At 38.9% G+C, this 16,808-nt stretch overlaps 3 protein-coding genes and 1 non-coding gene across 12 annotated transcripts in view; 2 read left to right on the top strand and 2 right to left on the bottom strand.

Annotated features, from left to right (window-relative positions):
- Positions 1–1,090, top strand: part of FAM169A (family with sequence similarity 169 member A) — an 86,172-nt gene extending 85,082 nt beyond the window's left edge. For 7 of the 8 annotated variants that reach the window (XM_078004201.1, XM_078004199.1, XM_078004200.1 and 4 more), the window contains exon 13: positions 163–807. In XM_078004201.1, the coding sequence (XP_077860327.1) occupies positions 163–711 (549 nt within the window). In that variant the 3' untranslated portion in view covers positions 712–807. 8 annotated transcript variants of the gene reach the window in all.
- A 1,618-nt stretch (positions 1,091–2,708) lies between these two features.
- LOC114679068 (U6 spliceosomal RNA) lies at positions 2,709–2,812 on the bottom strand. Its single transcript, XR_003730756.1, has one exon. It is a non-coding gene; the product is annotated as a U6 spliceosomal RNA (small nuclear RNA).
- A 2,400-nt stretch (positions 2,813–5,212) lies between these two features.
- On the bottom strand, positions 5,213–15,106 carry NSA2 (NSA2 ribosome biogenesis factor). Its single transcript, NM_001261761.1, is given in 6 exon segments — positions 5,213–5,491; positions 8,072–8,264; positions 11,315–11,494; positions 12,771–12,921; positions 13,013–13,200; positions 15,069–15,106. Coding segments are annotated over 6 exon segments (783 nt in total). The 5' UTR covers positions 15,072–15,106; the 3' UTR covers positions 5,213–5,423.
- A 206-nt stretch (positions 15,107–15,312) lies between these two features.
- The window catches only part of GFM2 (GTP dependent ribosome recycling factor mitochondrial 2), a 48,461-nt gene continuing 46,965 nt past the window's right edge, over positions 15,313–16,808 (top strand). Inside the window, exon 1 of one of the 2 annotated variants that reach the window (XM_078004019.1) lies at positions 15,313–15,496. The gene's annotated coding sequence lies outside the window, so the exon portion shown is untranslated. 2 annotated transcript variants of the gene reach the window in all.

Below are 16,808 nucleotides of genomic sequence, written 5' to 3'. Positions count from 1 at the left end.
ACCTTTAGCAGAACAGAAATTCAAAAAAATACATGATTTTGAGTAATGAATACTGAATTGTTTAAATTGTAGTTCAGTGTCATTGCATATTAGAGTCTGAGAAGAATTTATTTTTAGAACTGTATTACAAGTTTATTTACTGACTAGGTTTTTAATTTTCAGACCCCACGTATACCTGACTCAGAAATGTTGATGGATGAAGGCACATCTGATGTAAAGGGGCACACGGAAGAGAAACTGTCCCTACTTCCAAGAAAGAAAGCACACCTTGGGAGTTCAGATAATGTTGCTACTATGTCACATGAAGAACGATCTGATGGTGGTTTTCCAAACTCTGTGATAGCTGAATTTTCTGAAGAACCAGTCTCTGAGAACTTATCTCCCAATACTACTTCCTCATTGGAAGACCAGGGTGAGGAGGGGGTATCTGAGCCCCAGGAAACATCTACTGCTCTTCCTCAGAGTTCTTTGATAGAGGTTGAACTTGAAGATGTGCCATTTTCACAGAATGCAGGACAGAAGAACCAGTCAGAGGAGCAGTCTGAAGCATCTTCTGAGCAACTGGATCAGTTTACACAATCGGCAGAAAAAGCTGTTGATAGCAGCTCAGAGGAAATAGAAGTGGAAGTGCCTGTGGTAGACAGGCGGAATTTAAGAAGAAAGGCCAAAGGGCATAAAGGACCTGCTAAGAAGAAAGCTAAGCTGACCTGAAGGAAGAAGAAAAGTGGATGATAAACCCTCTTCTTTGTAACATAATTGTTTTTAAAATATGGTAATTAATAAACAGCATGGGGCACAGGACAAAAATTTCCAAAATTTCAGTTTGAACTTATTTACTATGCAGTTTTTCGCTTCCCTTTAGAACGTAGAATTCACCATTCTTTTTAATTATTCAGGCTATTTTTGGTAAATGCAATTTTTTATTTTTATTAACCATGTTTCAATTTTGGAAACCAGATCATATTATATTTTCTTTATCAGGTGGTACATCTGACCATTATTTCAAAAATATAATTAAAAAACTGAAAGTAGCAGGATTTCCATTACTTACAAGGATCACAGAAATCTTTTATACTAAGGGTTTTAATAGTAAAACTTGGTGAGGGTTCTAGAAGTTTTAAATTTCAAAACCAATCACCAATTTTTTAAAATGTAGGCATGCCTAAACAAAAGTGTCAATAAATTAGAATAAATATAACTTCAAGTAAACGAGAGCACAAAAACAGAAACAAACTTACGGTCAAATGTTCATGAAGATATTTTGGTTTTGGCCTCTTAATCCTAGATATAATGCGTTTTTTTCCTTTGACTTCACTATGGAAAGGTACACATATTTATTCTATCATCTGATGTTAACAGTACTGTCAGGGATTTAACTGTGGCATGTGGGGACTAATTATTTAAAATTTCATTTGAAGGATTAGTTTGCTATAATTTTTTGTCTGCATATGTGCAGATGCCTAGAAGTTTAGACTTCACTTTCACCTTTAATCAGGTAAAAATCACAACTATAATTTAGAGACATAGTTTTAATTTGGACTTCTGGTCCTGATCAGACAGATAAATTAAGCTGGAGATTTTACTTTTATCCTAACCCAGTTAACATCTATATTTCAGAAGTGTGAGGCTCCTTCCTAAGGCATCTCCTTAAATTTTGCCACCTCCCTAATTCTACTACAGTCTTATTTCTATTCCCCCACAGCTTTCATCACTTCTCTAACTCATGGAGTGATTCTCCAATCAACAGATCTTCCTGCCTGCTGGCTTATGCCCTTGATGTCCATTTTTGGGTAGGTTTGGAGGTGCACTCCACAATGTTAGACCTATATGGCATGGGTAAAACTGCCTTGGGGAACTATGGTTACAAGGGCTTCAATCAAATTGGAAGAGGCTTCAGTCATCCTTTGATTTGTACTGTGAGTACTGGTTGCAAGCTGGCCTGTTAAGTGTATATTGTGTTGCCATAGCAAAGGCCTAGGAAAATTTGAAGAAAAAAACCCTGAACTGTTAATTTTTGTAATTTATTTAAAAATGAACAAAATGGTTATTAGAATCCAAAGAAAATCTAAAAACAATTCTACTCTTTGGAAATATTATGTGTACTCAAGTTTGCACTTAAGTTGGAGAATGTTTTGAGACCATTTAGATTGTTTTAAAAATAGCTTGATCTTGATCCTTACGCAAAAGAAACATTGCGATTTGTATCATTATTTGAGATAGCTAAGGATTGATGTTGAAAGTTTATTCAGTCTATAGTAAGCTGATGTCATGTCAATAAATTTTGTTTGGGGATGTTGGTATTTTCGATCTAATTAGTTAAAATCTTTTAGCAGACAAAATAGTAAACCCTCTTATTTGTGTTAGATTTTGAACACCTGTATTATCCTATATTTTCTTTAATTATTAGTCAGAGGTAAGCCAGATTATTTCATACTAAATGAAAATTAAAGTGCTTTGGCCATTTATTTTCTCAACAAATCTAATACTAAGTTAAAAAAAAAAGTATGACTACTATTAGTTAATCTACCATTTATGCTGTTTTATACATTTTATGAGAAACTTCTGTCAACATCACAAAGGGAAATACTCTGTTAAGATTCAGTAAATGCTTAACCTTTACATTTTTCATTTCTTAGATTTGAAAACAATACTTTTAGATATTTTATTTTTACTTGGGTTTGTTTAAACTACTTTCTTTTTAAATTATTTTAAACATGGAACGCTTCATGAATTTGTGTGTCATCCTTGCACAGGGGCCATGCTAATTTTCTCTGTATTCCAATTTTAGTATATGTGCTGCTGAAGTGAGCACTAAAAGACTTTCTTTTGGGAAGTGTAGTTTTTTAAAGATTGAGCTCACTGGCTCAACTCGATGTGTGAATATAGTTGAGTTTACAAAAAATGTTTAATCATATATGACCACTGGGGGCTAACAGTATAAACTTATTCTTGTTAAACTTGTTTGGGTTAAATAGTAAGTGAATTCTAAGCAATTTCTAAGGTTTTTGTTTAGCACACAAGAACACTTCTGTTACAGATGATCTCTGACAGAAAATGTTATTTTGGGATTTATAGATTATAAAAGGAAAAATTAGATCACTTGGAAAAACCTAACTCATGTTCAGTAACTTGAGTATAGAATTTATACCACAGTTTATCTTCAATAAGGAACCTACATGAACTTAATCAGTTATCTGTAGTTTTTGCAAGGCATTAGAAAAAATTTCACAATTACAGGGGACTGAAAATGTGATTTCAACCAGCTAGTTGTTGAATGTCCAGTCACATTACACATAGTCCTTTGTGAACTTGTTTGTGAAGGAAGTTCACTTTTTGTGTACATACGTGTATATTTCCTTGTGTAATATAAAGCAGATGGTTATTAGCAGTATTTTAGTTCTTTCAAGTTATAAATTATTCAATTGCTAGACATCACAGAAATTAGTATATTTAAGAATTTATTATAAAGCTTCTCTACAACTTTTAAAGGTGAGAGGGTCTATTATGATTTTTTATAAAATCAAACAGCATGATTTAGAACGTCGGTCTTCTACTTAAAATGTGTCTATATTCATGGTATTTCCATTCAGTGTAGATGGTAAAGAAAACATCTAGTCATTAAAGATTTACTTTTAGCAGACTCCAGAACACTACTTACAATGGGGTTTCAGTGACTAGAAATCTTGAAGGTTTATGATTGCATCAAATTGAGCCTGTACTAATATCTAAATATCTGCTCTTATGTTCTGCTTTATCCCTTGGGATTACCTTCTAAGGTTTGGTCACACCAGCAAACTGAAACAGATCTTAATGTAAATAAAGAATTTATACTAGTATTACTCATCTGTGTTACAGTATTTTGGAAAACGTTTCAGGTGTCATCTAGTCTTTCATGGGTGTGTTTAGTTACAAGTGTTATGCTTATGTTTTCATACTTAATATCAAGCTTTCTTTGTATCTTACAAGATAGTAATTTTGGTTCTAAAAAAACAAGCAAACTTCATTTTTGTAGTATCCAGAAATTACCTGGAGTCAATATTTTTATTCGCCTTGTAGAACTTGTGATCCACACATCACCCATTTATATTAGTGGCAAAATTATCTGCTAAAATCTAACTGTAAGAAAGGCTTACCTTCTGTCATCAAGTGATTGTATCATCCTGGATTGCCATTTCCAAGGAACTAGCCTTTCTTTTCCTAAGTGTCTGTATGTGTTCTAAAACTTCTAGTATATTTATAGAACTTAGAAAAAATGTTACATTATTCAGAGTAGCAAGTCTTACTGGAATACTTATATTTGTTTTCCTTTTTTTTTTTTTTTTTTTTTTTAAGTTTAAAAGTAGTAATTAAACCTGTATTTTGTGATTGTTTCCTGGTCTGTGTTTTGAAATTCTTTTCCTTCTGTTTTCCTCATGAAGATGTTTCAGATACTGAACTTGTTTAGACATTGAATGACTTTGTTAAAGGCACAATTAATCACATTGGTTGTACTCTGAAGACAGACTTCTTAAAAAAAAAAAATAAACAATTTAAAACAATGTGGTGATTATAGATTAATGTAATGTACTGCCACCCTTAAAGCCACAACATATAACAGATCACAAAAGTGCTTTCACCAAGTTACAACCCTAAAACCTTACCTTCTTACATCATCTAAGTAACTGCAAATAAATTTCTCCTCAGGGAATCAGTGCAGTCTTCTTTTTCCTTTTAAAACTTAGCTGGAGTTACTTAAACTAATTCTTAATACCATTCTGAAAATATAAATATACTGTTTAGAATACAGAAAATGCTAAGAAAGTACAAATACTTTAGTATTTTTCTTTCATTTTCATGAAATTCAAGTAGAAAATAGTGCCAAGTACATATTATTACACATGGTAAATGAAATGAAAATGTTTAGAATGTAATTCACTAGACCTTTTGCTGTACTGGATTTCACAGGTGAAAAGATTTCTCTAAGAGTTTTGAACTTTTAGTGTCTTCTCACATACTTTTAGTGTAAACACTGTAAACATCTGTATTAATGCTACCTTTTTTAGGATTAATGATTAATGAGGTAGAAGATACTTCAGTTAAATTCTCAGACACATAATTGTGTATTAACCTTTCTGAAAGGCATTTTCAACGAACACTGTGGTGTTTTCAGGAAATTACCGAATACCCACGCACAAATGCAGATATTGATGAGGTAGGGTATTTGTATATTTGCTTTTTTCAATCATTCAATTTTATGAACACGGGGTCTAGGCAGATTTCAAAATAAAGACCATTTATAAAACAGGACCATTTTAATGTTTACAATTTAATAAATCTCTTCATTGCAGACAGGTATGGCTGTTTGGTAGTATTCAGAAATATCACAGTAATGGCAGTTTTCTCAATTGGTGTGTAGTCCTCGATAATTATATATGAAATTGCTGTCAAACCAGTAAGACTGCATTTATACATCCATCATTTTCAGGATTGTTGGTAACCTGGGCATATTTTCCTAAGGAAAACAAAACCAAAAAAGGGAAAAGGGAGGGTTGTTACCTAATAAAAATTAATTTTAAAGAATATAACTTTTGCCCTTTTATTATTTCCCATCTTAATACAGGGTTTCACTCTTATTCCCCAGGTTGCAGTGCGGTGGTGTGATCTCGGCTCACTGCAACCTTTGCCTCCTGGGCTCAAGCAATTCTCCTGACTCAGCCTTCTGAGTAGCTGAGACCACAGGCACACGCTACTGCCTGGCTAATTTTTTTGTTTTTGTATTTTGTAGAGATGGGGTTTTGCCATGTTGCCCAGGCTGGTCGCGAACTCCTGAGCTCAAATGATCTGCCTGCCTTGGCCTCCCAAAGTGCTGTGATTATAGGCGTGAGCCACTGTGCCCAACCATGCCTAAAATATTACTAATTACCACTTTTAATAAGTAAGAAATGAACCGTAAAGGATAAATGAGATTTTACAAAATTCAATCATTTAAGAACTTAAGTTCTGAATACAATTTTCATATAAATAGTGTTTTTGCAAATAATGGTCAGCTCCATGTTACTAGTACATTGCATTAACAGGCTTTTGTGGATTGACCTGAGCATTGTCACTTTTTCACATAATTATTCCCGCAAATTGTATCAAGTTTTAAATGAGTTTCAAGTCAAGGTAACAACGTATCTTAAAACTGAGGTCAGCTGACATGAAGTATAAGCCAATCACTGAAGAAGTTGTAGTGTGTATTCTTCCCTTTCAAAGAAGTTGGATCTGGTAGTTGGATCTGGTACTAAAGGTAGAAAACTAAGCAAATGAGGGTGTTTAAAATTAGTGCATGACACGTTTCTGTTTTATTACTGATCTATTGTGATTACACGTTTGTTGTATGCCTCCCTTCCTCTGCTCATGGTTAACTTATTCTATTTTTTTACAATTTTTTTTTTTTTAGTTACAACTTCGAAGGCATCTGCTTCCCTTGTAATAAAACAACTTTTATTAAAAAGGATCAAAATATCTTAATTTTACTTATTTTTGAGACGGAGGCTTGCTCTGTCTCCCAGGCCGGAGTGCAGTGGCATGGTCTCAGCTCACTGCAAGCTCCAGGTTCAAGTGATTCTCCCGCCTCAGCCTCCCGAGTAGCCGGGATTACAGGCACTCACAACCATGCCTGGCTAATTCTTTTGTATTTTTAGTAGAGACGGGGTTTTGTCATGTTGACCAGGCTGGTCTCCAACTCCAGTCTCAAGTGAACTGCCTGCTCTGGACTCCCCAAATGCTGGGATTACAGGTGTCAGCCACTGCGCCCGGATAGCAAGGGGGCTTTTTAAAGCCTGGAAGCTTCTACATGATTTCTGGGAGGTCAGGAGAATCCCATTAACAGAATGAACTAAACTGTGTTAAATCAGTTTCAATTATTATTATTATTACTTTTTGAGACAGAGTCTTGCTCTGTCATCCAGGCTGGAGTGCAATGGCACGACTGCAGCTCACTGCAACCTCGGCCTCCCAGGTTCAAGCAATTCTCCTGCCTCTGCCACCCAAGCAGCTGGGATTACAGGCGTGGGCCACCACACCTGGCTAATTTTTGTATTTTTAGTAGAGATGGGGTTTCACCATGTTGGCCAGGCTGGTCTTGAACTCCTGGCCGCAGATGATCTGTCTGCCTCAGCCTCCCAAAGTGCTGGGATTACAGGCTGAACCACCACTCCTGGCAGTTTCAATTAGTTATCAGTTTACCTGCGTGGGACAGATAGTTCTATTTCTTTAAATTTAATAGGTATTTTCTCTTAATGTTAGCATGTAAATATAAGAAGTATTTCCATAATATTTGTAAACTTATGGCAAGAGAAATTTTTTCTTACAGAAAACATCTTAAGTCATTGGCTAATACTTCATGTCAGCTGACCTCGCTTTTAAAATATGTTTGATATATGCCTCCCTTCCTCTGCTCATGGTTAATTCATTCTATTTTCTTAAAATATTTCTTAGTTATAACTTTGCATCTGCTTCCCTTATAATAAATAATTTTTATTAAAAAGGTTAAAAAAAATTTTTTTTTGAGATGGAGTCTTGCTCTATTTCCCAGTCTGGAGTGCAGTGGCACAATCTCAGCTCATTACAAACTCTGCCTCTTGAGTTCAAGTGATTCTCCTGCCTCAGCCTCCCAATGGCGGAGATTACAGGTGCTCGCCATCACACCCGGCCAATTTTTTTGTATTTTTAGTAGAGACGGGTTTTGCCATGTTGTCCAGGCTGGTTTCAAACTCCTGACCTTAGGTGATCCACCCCCTTCAGCCTCCCAAAGTGCTGGGATTACAGGCGTGAGCTGTTGCGCCTGGCCAAAAAGGATCAAAATAAATCTAACAGAATGTATTACACCTTATGTAACTAAAACCAGTAAGCTAAATTTTAAAACAATTGTATTTACTACTTTTTCTATAAAGTATTTTTTACTAAAGATTTACATCTGATTTACATTGTTTTAACTTAGCTCTACTGCATTAAAAAATTTTGCTGTGTATTTTAATACATCAACTTGAAGAGTATTTCTATTAGTACTGCAGAACAGCAACAGCCCTATATTCAAAAATTCACTTACCCCAAATAACTTTGCCTCCTTGCGTCACAAGGCCCAATTCGCTCACATTTACCTCAATGACAGTACCTTTGGTAATAACACCCAAAGTTGTATACAGTGGGGATGAGGGATTCTTCTTTACGCCAAGTATCGGTAGGCAAAAGGTAGCTTTCAGTTCAGGATGTGTTACATGGGCTTTCTTGAAACGCAAGCCCTAGTAAGTCAAACACAACATAAGAATGTTCACGTCCAAAATGTTAACAGTGATGAGTAGTGTTGTTTTTGCTTATCTTTTTCAACCATCTCCAAAAAACTATGGTTGCATAATGTCATCTTAAAGCAGCTAACAAAATATGTTCTACAAAGTAAAAACCTGATGGTTACAGTATAAATACGTAGGGCAAACACCCACACATATACTTAAGAATTTTATTTTTATTTTTTTTTGAGACAGGGTCTTGCCCAGTTGCCTAGGCCAGAGTGCAGTGGCATGACTTGGCTCGCTGCATCCTGGGCTTCTTGGGCTCAAGACATCCTCCCACCTCAGGCTCCTGAGTAGCTGGGACTAGAGGCACGCACCACTATGCCTAGCTAATTTTTGCGTTTTTTTTTTTGTAGAGATGGGGTTTCGTCATGTTGCCTGCTGGTCTTGAACTCCTGGGCTCTCAACCTATCCACCCCACCTCAGCCTCCCAGAGTGCTGGGATTCCAGGCCACCACAGCTAGCCTCCGAAAAGTTTTTTTTTTTGCCCTGAAACAGCTACCTAGCAACATCCTCAGATTTTTACTGTCTAGTCATCGACAGTTAGACTTACTAAGGACTTGATATATACCAGGCCACTATGCTAGCTCACAACTGGCTCACTTAAACACAATAACCTCACAACAAACACATCCCTCTCTCTCTTGTTTTTGAATGATGTAACAAGGAGCAGCAGGTTAAATGACTTGTTTCCAGATTAAATGGTGAGTGGTAAACAGAATCAAACCTAAATATCGTGATTCCAAGTCTTTATATACCTCAGCTACCTTCCATGATGAAAAAAGGAGTGGATTGTTAGCTTTCTTTAGGTTGATAGTAATATGAGACTGGAGAAGGCCCAGAGAGGTCTTTGTTACAGAAACTGGTTATGGAATCACCCAGTCACCTAATAGGGTCTTTTAGGGTGTAGTACTTCAAACATCACAACATTTTGCAGTCTTGATTTCTGCGTGTATGGGGATGGGGAGAAAACAACACTAAATCAGTTTCTTAGTAACAGACTCATTAATGAAGCTCTTAAGAAACTGACACCATTCAGGATGCCATCTGATTAATTCACAATGACAAATCTGTGAAACTACAGAAAACCTAGAGTAGCCTGACTTGTATATTCTCTCCCTGTAGAACTGGTAAGGCTACCCAAATATATTCAGAATATGAATACGAAACCAAAACAAGTCGATTCCATGATATAATCCAGAGGTGGGCAAACACTTTGTGTAAAGAACCCAAAAGGTCAACATTTTAGGCTTTGCCAGGCCATATGGCCTCTGTTACAACTGTTCAATTCTGGGGGTGGGGGTTATGCAATATGTAAATGAACAGGCATGGCTGTGTTCCATTAAAACTTTATTTACAGAAACAGGCTGTTTGCCAATATTTTAATCTATTAAAAATTACTCAGGTTGGCCAGGCGCGGTGGCTCATGCCTGTAATCCCAGCACTTTGGGAGGCTGAGGCGGGCAGATCACAGAGATAGAGACCATCTTGGCTAACATAGTGAAACCCCATCTCTACTAAAAATACAAAAAAATTAGCCAGGCATGGTGGCGGGCGCCTGTAGTCAGTCCCAGCTACTGCGGAGGCAGGAGAATGGCGAGAACCTGGGAGGCGGAGCTTGCAGTGAGCTGAGATCTCGCCACTGCACTCCAGCCTGGGCGACAGAGGGAGACTCCGTCTCAAAAACAAAAACAAAAAAAAATAGGTTGAACACTAGGATTTGGGCATGTTGCAACTTTCTTCTCTCTGATACTTTGTTTTTTTGAGGCTGTGTATCTAACTGGGAGAATAGTTCAGTCTCTTTGAAGGGATTTTGCAAAAATACATCTTCAATTATGTTTCTCCCCGGGGTGGGGAAGTTTGGGGTCATATTACTATTGCTGCCTTCAATAGAAATTAAGCTATATTAAATTATCTTCCTTTTTTCAAAGATTTTTTTTTTTTTTTTTTTTGAGAGTCTTGCTCTGTCCCCCAGGCTGGAGTGCAGTGGTGTGATCTCTGCTCACTGCAAGCTCTGCCTCCCAGGTTCATGCCATTCTCCTGCCTCAGCCTCCCAGGTAGCTGGGACTACAGGCGCCCACCACCATGCCCGACTAATTTTTTTGTATTTTTTTTTTCATTAGAGACGGGATTTCAGTGTTAGCCAGGATGGTCTTGATCTCCTGACCTCGTGATCTGCCTGCCTCAGCTTCCCAAAGTGCTGGGATTACAGGCGTGAACCACCGCGCCTGGCTTTTCAATGATTTTCAAGAGCATTTGGATACTTTCCTTACCAAACTGAAACTGACTCTTACAAAACAGTCCTAGTCAAGTTTTCGAACTGTTGTCAAAGACAAGAAGTGTTTTGAGACCTAGACAATATCAGGCATATAGCAGATCACTAGTTGAATGAGAAAATATGAAGAAAATGAAGATTCTAATATGTCATGTTTAAAAGTCAGAATTTACTGACAATGTCTTATGACAGTTTTCAAATCTCTTACGAAGCTGAAAAAAAAAAATATATATATATATATATATTTTTTTTTAGACGGATTTTTGCTCTTCTTTCCCAGGCTGGAGTGCAATGGTGTGATCTCGGCTCACTGCAACCTCTGCCTCCCAGGTTCAAGTGATTCTCCTGCCTCAGCCTCCCTAGTAGCTGGGATTACAGGCGCCCGCCACCACACCCAGATTACTTTTTGTATTTTTTAGTAGAGATACGGTTTCACTATGTTGGCCAGGCTGGTCTTGAACTCCTAACTTCAGGTGATTCACCCACCTCAGCCTCCCAAAGTGCTGGGATCATAGGTGTGAGCCACCGCACCCGGCTAAAGATTCTTAACTAGTGGAAAAAGTACTAAATAACTTCTATCACTAACTTAAAATAACAAAAATAGCATAAAAATATCTTCCAATCTGTTCCACATCAATTTAAAGAATTTCAGGAAATTATAACGTTCTTTATCCGATTTAACAAAGTGAACTAATATTTCAGTCATTACACTCTTCCAAGGACTTACCATTGGCCTGATAAATCTTTCATATTTAGGTGGTTTTCTTGTAAAGCCATCTCCAACAAAGCACACTTTAGTAACCATCCTCTTCCATGCTTTCTTCTTTCTCTTTCCTGTTCGAACAACTTTTAATACTTCTGTTTCTCCCTGGGCACGTACTTTAGGCAGAGGGACTTCCCATTTTCCCTAAAAATATGCCACAGTTAAAAGTTTACATTGTTATTAAAGGACAATGAGAATAAGTCAAGTATGTTTTAGTTGTACAAAGCAGTAGATCTATTTTTTTTTGCTTAACCATCATTGGCTCAACTGTTATTCTAGAGTTCTGTATTGTCTCATAAGCTGCAAATTAAACAGAACAAGTTTATATATCATGGGTACATTAAATAAATGGTTGACTTAAGCTAAAAATCTTATTGCTGTGTTATGGGTGAGAAAATACCACCTGTAATGTGGTGGTAATTTTTTTTTTTTTATTTTTTTTTTTTATTTTTTGAGACGGAGTCTCGCTCTGTTGCTCAGGCTGGAGTGCAGTGGTGCGATCTTGGCTCACTGCAACCTCTGCCTCCTGGGTACGAGCAATTCTCCTGTCTTACCCTCCCGAGTAGCTGGGACTACAGATACACACCACCACACCCAGCTAATTTTTGTATTTTTAGTAGAGGTGGGGTTTCACCACATGGTCAGGCTGGTCTTGAACTCCTGACCTCAGGTGATCCACCTGCCTCGGCTTCCCAAAGTGCTGGGATTACAGGCGTGAGCCACTGTGCCCAGTCGATGGTGACTTCTATAAGCAGTGTTATGTGTTTACTAATGTTTAACAGCCTAACACTGGACGAGTGTTTCCACCTCTTGTCTCTGTATTTCTTCCTGAAATGGATTTGTAGATTACATTAATAGTAAGACAAAGTCCTCACCAGATGTTTTATGCCTCCCTTGAGTGCAAATTCTATGAAAAAAACTGAAGTAGTGTAAGGCAGTAGAAAGAATTCTTTAAATATAGATACAGTATATTCTTTTATCTGGATTTCTGCTAATCTATTCACAGATGTTTTAAAAAGCCACATTTTTTGTGATAACTCAGGGAGTTTTCCACCATTCTGCTTTTGAACCAATTTTGGCACTACAGGACAGCACAAATAAGAAGCATTTGTATTTTTCTTTATGACTGCATAGCACTGTGGGTTTTCAAACAGGAAGACAAATATTGAATTTGAAATTCACTCCTTATCAGCTTTTTAATTTCATATGGCATTCTAATAATTTTTTTAAAACTTAAATTTTAGAACCTTATGATGGGAAAGCAAGTTTTTTTTATTACTAAATTTACAAAGACCTCAACATCTAAATAATGGGAATAGCTGTACTTCATGTTTGAAATTAAACCAAGAAACAAGAACCTCAAATTTGAATTTAAGTAATTCTCCTAAACAAAACAAAGACTTCAATTGTTATTGCTTACCGCCTTCTCTTTTCGTTTCTGTTTAATCATATTGGAAAGTACTTTAGCTCGAGATTGTCCCTCTCTGTCCAGCAGATAGGCAGGTACTGCTCCCTGTGGAGTCTTTTCATCATTCTTTTGTTTGGTGTTTCTCTTTTCATGCATCTTGATACTACCAAGAAGGAAAAAAGATTCAAAATTACCTGTTTTAATAATGATGACTCAAAAGATGTTAACTTGTCATGACAAATGAGACCACTTACGTCTTCTTCATTTGTATTTTTTCAGCATGGCGCTGTTTATGGTAAAGCTTAGCTTTCAGACCAATCATTTTCTTTGCCTTCTTTGAACGTTCATGAGCCTCTCGACTTTCCTTCTTTCTCTTTTTCTCATGGTAATCCAAACGGTATCCATAGCGTTTACGGTGTAATTCAATATATTCGTTCTGTGGCTATAATGATGCAAGAAATGTTATTTTAGTTTTTAAAAGTACTGACAATTATTCTAAAATGCTTGCTTTTACACAGCATAAAGACCCTGTTTCATCCAAATGTTCACTTACTTGAATGATTATTGCACCATTAAGTCTATTCACATGATGTAAGTTAAATTTTGATCTTGAATGGTATGAGGCATCAGGGCTTACATTTCTAATAATCTCAGTAGGGAATGTTCCAAAATCTACTGGACCACAAAAGGGATGAACTGATTACAGTATCTTTTTTCCTTGATATAATTTGCTTTTTAAATAACATCTTCATTTCACATTAAAAAAATTTAAGTTAGTTTTATTGAAGCATAATTTACACACAGTAAAATCTGTTCTTTTTAGGCATACAGTTCTAAGTTTTTTTTTTTCCCCCCTTTTCTTTTTTGAGACAGAGTCTCGCTCTGTCACCCAGGCTGGAGTGCAGTGGTGTGATCTCTGCTCACTGCAAGCCCCGCCTCTCGGGTTCAAGCCATTCTCCAGCCTCAGCCTCCGGAGCAGCTGGGACTACAGGCGCGCCCGCCACCGCGCCAGGCTAATTTTTTGTATTTTTAGTGGAGATGGGGTTTCACAGTGGTCTCGATCTCCTGACCTCGTAATCCGCCCGCCTCAGCCTCCCAAAGTGCTGGGATTACAGGCCTGAGCCACCGCGCAGTTCTACGTTTTTACTAACTACACAGTTCTGTAACCACCACAATCAAAATAGAGAATTTCTATTTCCCCCTAAAATTCCCTATGTCACTTTGAAGTCAATCCTCTTTTCCAACCCTCAATTTGATACCTATCCCTAGTTTTGCCTTTCTCAGAAAGAAACAGGGATCAACAGTAGTACATAGCCTTTTGAATCTGGTTTGGGATTCACCCAATTTGTTGCAGGTATAGGTACTTCAATTCTGTTTATTGTTGAGTAGTATGCTATTGTATGGATATACCACTGTTTACCCACTGACCAGTTCATAGGTATCTGGGTTGTTCCCAGTTTTGGCTGATTACGAATAAATCTGCAATAAACTGCATGCAAGTCTTCATGTGGACATGTGTTTACTGCCAGACCGTTTTCCAAAGTGCATTATTTTTCATTTCACCACCAATGTATGGGACGCTTTTTGCATTTTAGACACGTTTTATTTTAAACACGAGACCAGGCGTGTCTATTCGTATTTTAAGGCTGCAAAAATAAAAATGATACAAAGCCAAGTCCAGCACAGAGAACAGTGTTAAGTAACAAATAGCAAGGCGTGCTGCTACCAACTGCTATCATATAAACTTTGCAGCAATCACATGAAGGGTGTATGGAATGCCACTTCGCAAAGAAACGCAAGATGATAGAGACGTAACAGAAAGAGCATGGATCTGGCAGTTAGATCTGGGCCGTTAAGTCCGGCTTCGCAATTCATTAGCTGTCTGGTCTTCGGCAAGGACCCCTTCATTTTGACGCCTTCAGTTTCCTTAACAGTAAAATGAAAGGGGTGGGATTAACATCTAAGATTGTACAAGGCACAACCATATTCCCATTAGGCTCTGGTGCTGATAACCATGCTTGTGGTGAAATCAGTAATTTTTAGGACTCTTAGTGGTGGAGCAAAAAGAAAAAAAAAAAAAAAGAGTAAAATCTTGCTCCAAAGCTTGTGTTCTGGCAAATACCCTCTGTGTCTCGAATGTGAAGTTGTTTTCACTCCTTAGAGCGCACCCCACGGAGTCCACCATCCTTTTCCCTTAGCAGTTTTCATTTCCGCCTACCACCGCTCACCCCCTGCCCCAGCGTCCCAGAGCCCTCAGGTCCCACTAACTCAAACGCTGTATGTCGCGGGCGTCCGACGCATCCTCCTTACCATGGTGACGGCCGCAGGGCCGCCAGGAGCAGCCCCTGGGGTGCGAAAACGCTCTCAATTTTCGGGGCTCAAAGACCCACAAGCCCACTCCACGCAGGCCGGGACAGGAAAGGGTCGCCCTTTAAAACGGCCGAGTGAAGAGCAAGAACCACGCAGCGGTTCCGAGCCTCCGTTTTCCGCTTTTAGGTTAAGAGGACGGAAGTTGCTGGCAGGCGGCATTTGGCCGGTACACCGCCGGAAGTGCGGAGGTGTGGCTGCTTGAGGCGGCAGAGCGGAAAAATCCTAGCTTCATTTCGTTTAGGTACAAGGCCGTTTGTCTAGGCTGGTGTGGAGACTTGAGGCCTTTGCAGACTTTGGCGCGGCCCGCGCCTCCTGCTTCAACAGCCCAGCGGTGACGAGCTGGCCTGCGGCACGCGGCCTAATACCAGGTGAGTACTGCTCCGAGCTGTGAGACATTGCACGCCTGTGACCCTGTCCCGCGCTGGGTATTGCTGACCTTCCAGGCTGCGACAGACACAGCCAGCCACGGAGGAGGACAACAAGGCCTCCGGACTCCCCTCGGTGTTCGCTCAATATGGAAGTTTTTCTCTATCATTCGGCGAGGGGGACTCATCTTTGTTCCGGTCACACTGTAATGTGTGCACGATTGTGAAGGATGCTGAGGAATGAAAACTTAGTGTACAGAAAAATAGAACTACTGGGCCTTTGCAACTGTTAGAAAAGACGAAGATAACATTCTGTTTTTTTTTGGAGGTACAGGACTGATTCCAGAAATTTCTGAGGCGTTTTGGTGCACCGCATCAAATGCTAAGTGAGTGGACTTGTATTTAGTGGCCCCCTAGAGGCCAAGAAGTAATTCATTACAAGAAAAAGTACGTCTGCTTGAATACACTGTCAATTTTACCCTTTTACTGCACAGTTGCAGAAGTTCCTTTAATTACTTCACAGCTTGTACGTGATTCAGTTGATGAACAAAAAGAACTGTACCAAAAGAATACTTTCATTAATTCTTAGTGCTTGGATTTGAGGCAGTATTTTGTTTTTGTGGGTTTTTTTGAGACGGCATCTCGCCCAGTCGCCCAGGCTGGAGTGCAGGGGCGCGAGCTCTGCTCACCGCAGCCTCGACCTCCCGGGATCAAGCGATCCTCCGAGTTCAGCCTCAAAAGTAGCGAGTTACAGGCTCGTGCCACCACGCCTGGCTAATTTTTGTATTTTTTGTAGAGACGAGGTTTCACTATGTTGCCCAGGCTGGTCTCGAACTCCTGGGTACAAGCCATCCACCCGCCTCGGCCTCCGAAAGTGTTGGGATTACAGGCGCGAGCCACAGCGGCCGGCTTTGAGGCAGTTTTTGTTTTGTTTTGTTTTGTTTTGTTTTGAGACGGAGTTCCGCTCTTGTCGCCCAGGCGGGAGTGCAATGGCGTCATGTCATCTCACTGCAACCTCTGCCTCCCGGGTTCAAGCGATTCTCCTGGTTCAGCCTCCCAAGTAGCTGGGATTATAGACGCCCACCACCACACCCGGCTAATTTTTTTGTATTTTTAGTAGAGACGGGGTTTCACCATGTTGGCCGGGCTGGTTTCAAACTCCTGACTTCAGGTGATCCACCCGCCTCGGCTTTCCAAAGTGGTGGAATTACAGGCATGAGCCCCCGAGCCCGGCCTTTGAAGCAGTTTTTAAGGCTCCATTTTCTAAGGTGATATCATCATTCTCTTTAAAACCAGAAATAATAACTAGCATTTG

The sequence above is a fragment of the Macaca mulatta genome, chromosome 6 (genome assembly GCF_049350105.2).
Source record: "Macaca mulatta isolate MMU2019108-1 chromosome 6, T2T-MMU8v2.0, whole genome shotgun sequence".
Classification (NCBI taxonomy): Eukaryota; Metazoa; Chordata; class Mammalia; order Primates; family Cercopithecidae; genus Macaca; species Macaca mulatta.
This window is presented reverse-complemented; position numbering and strand designations above follow the sequence as displayed.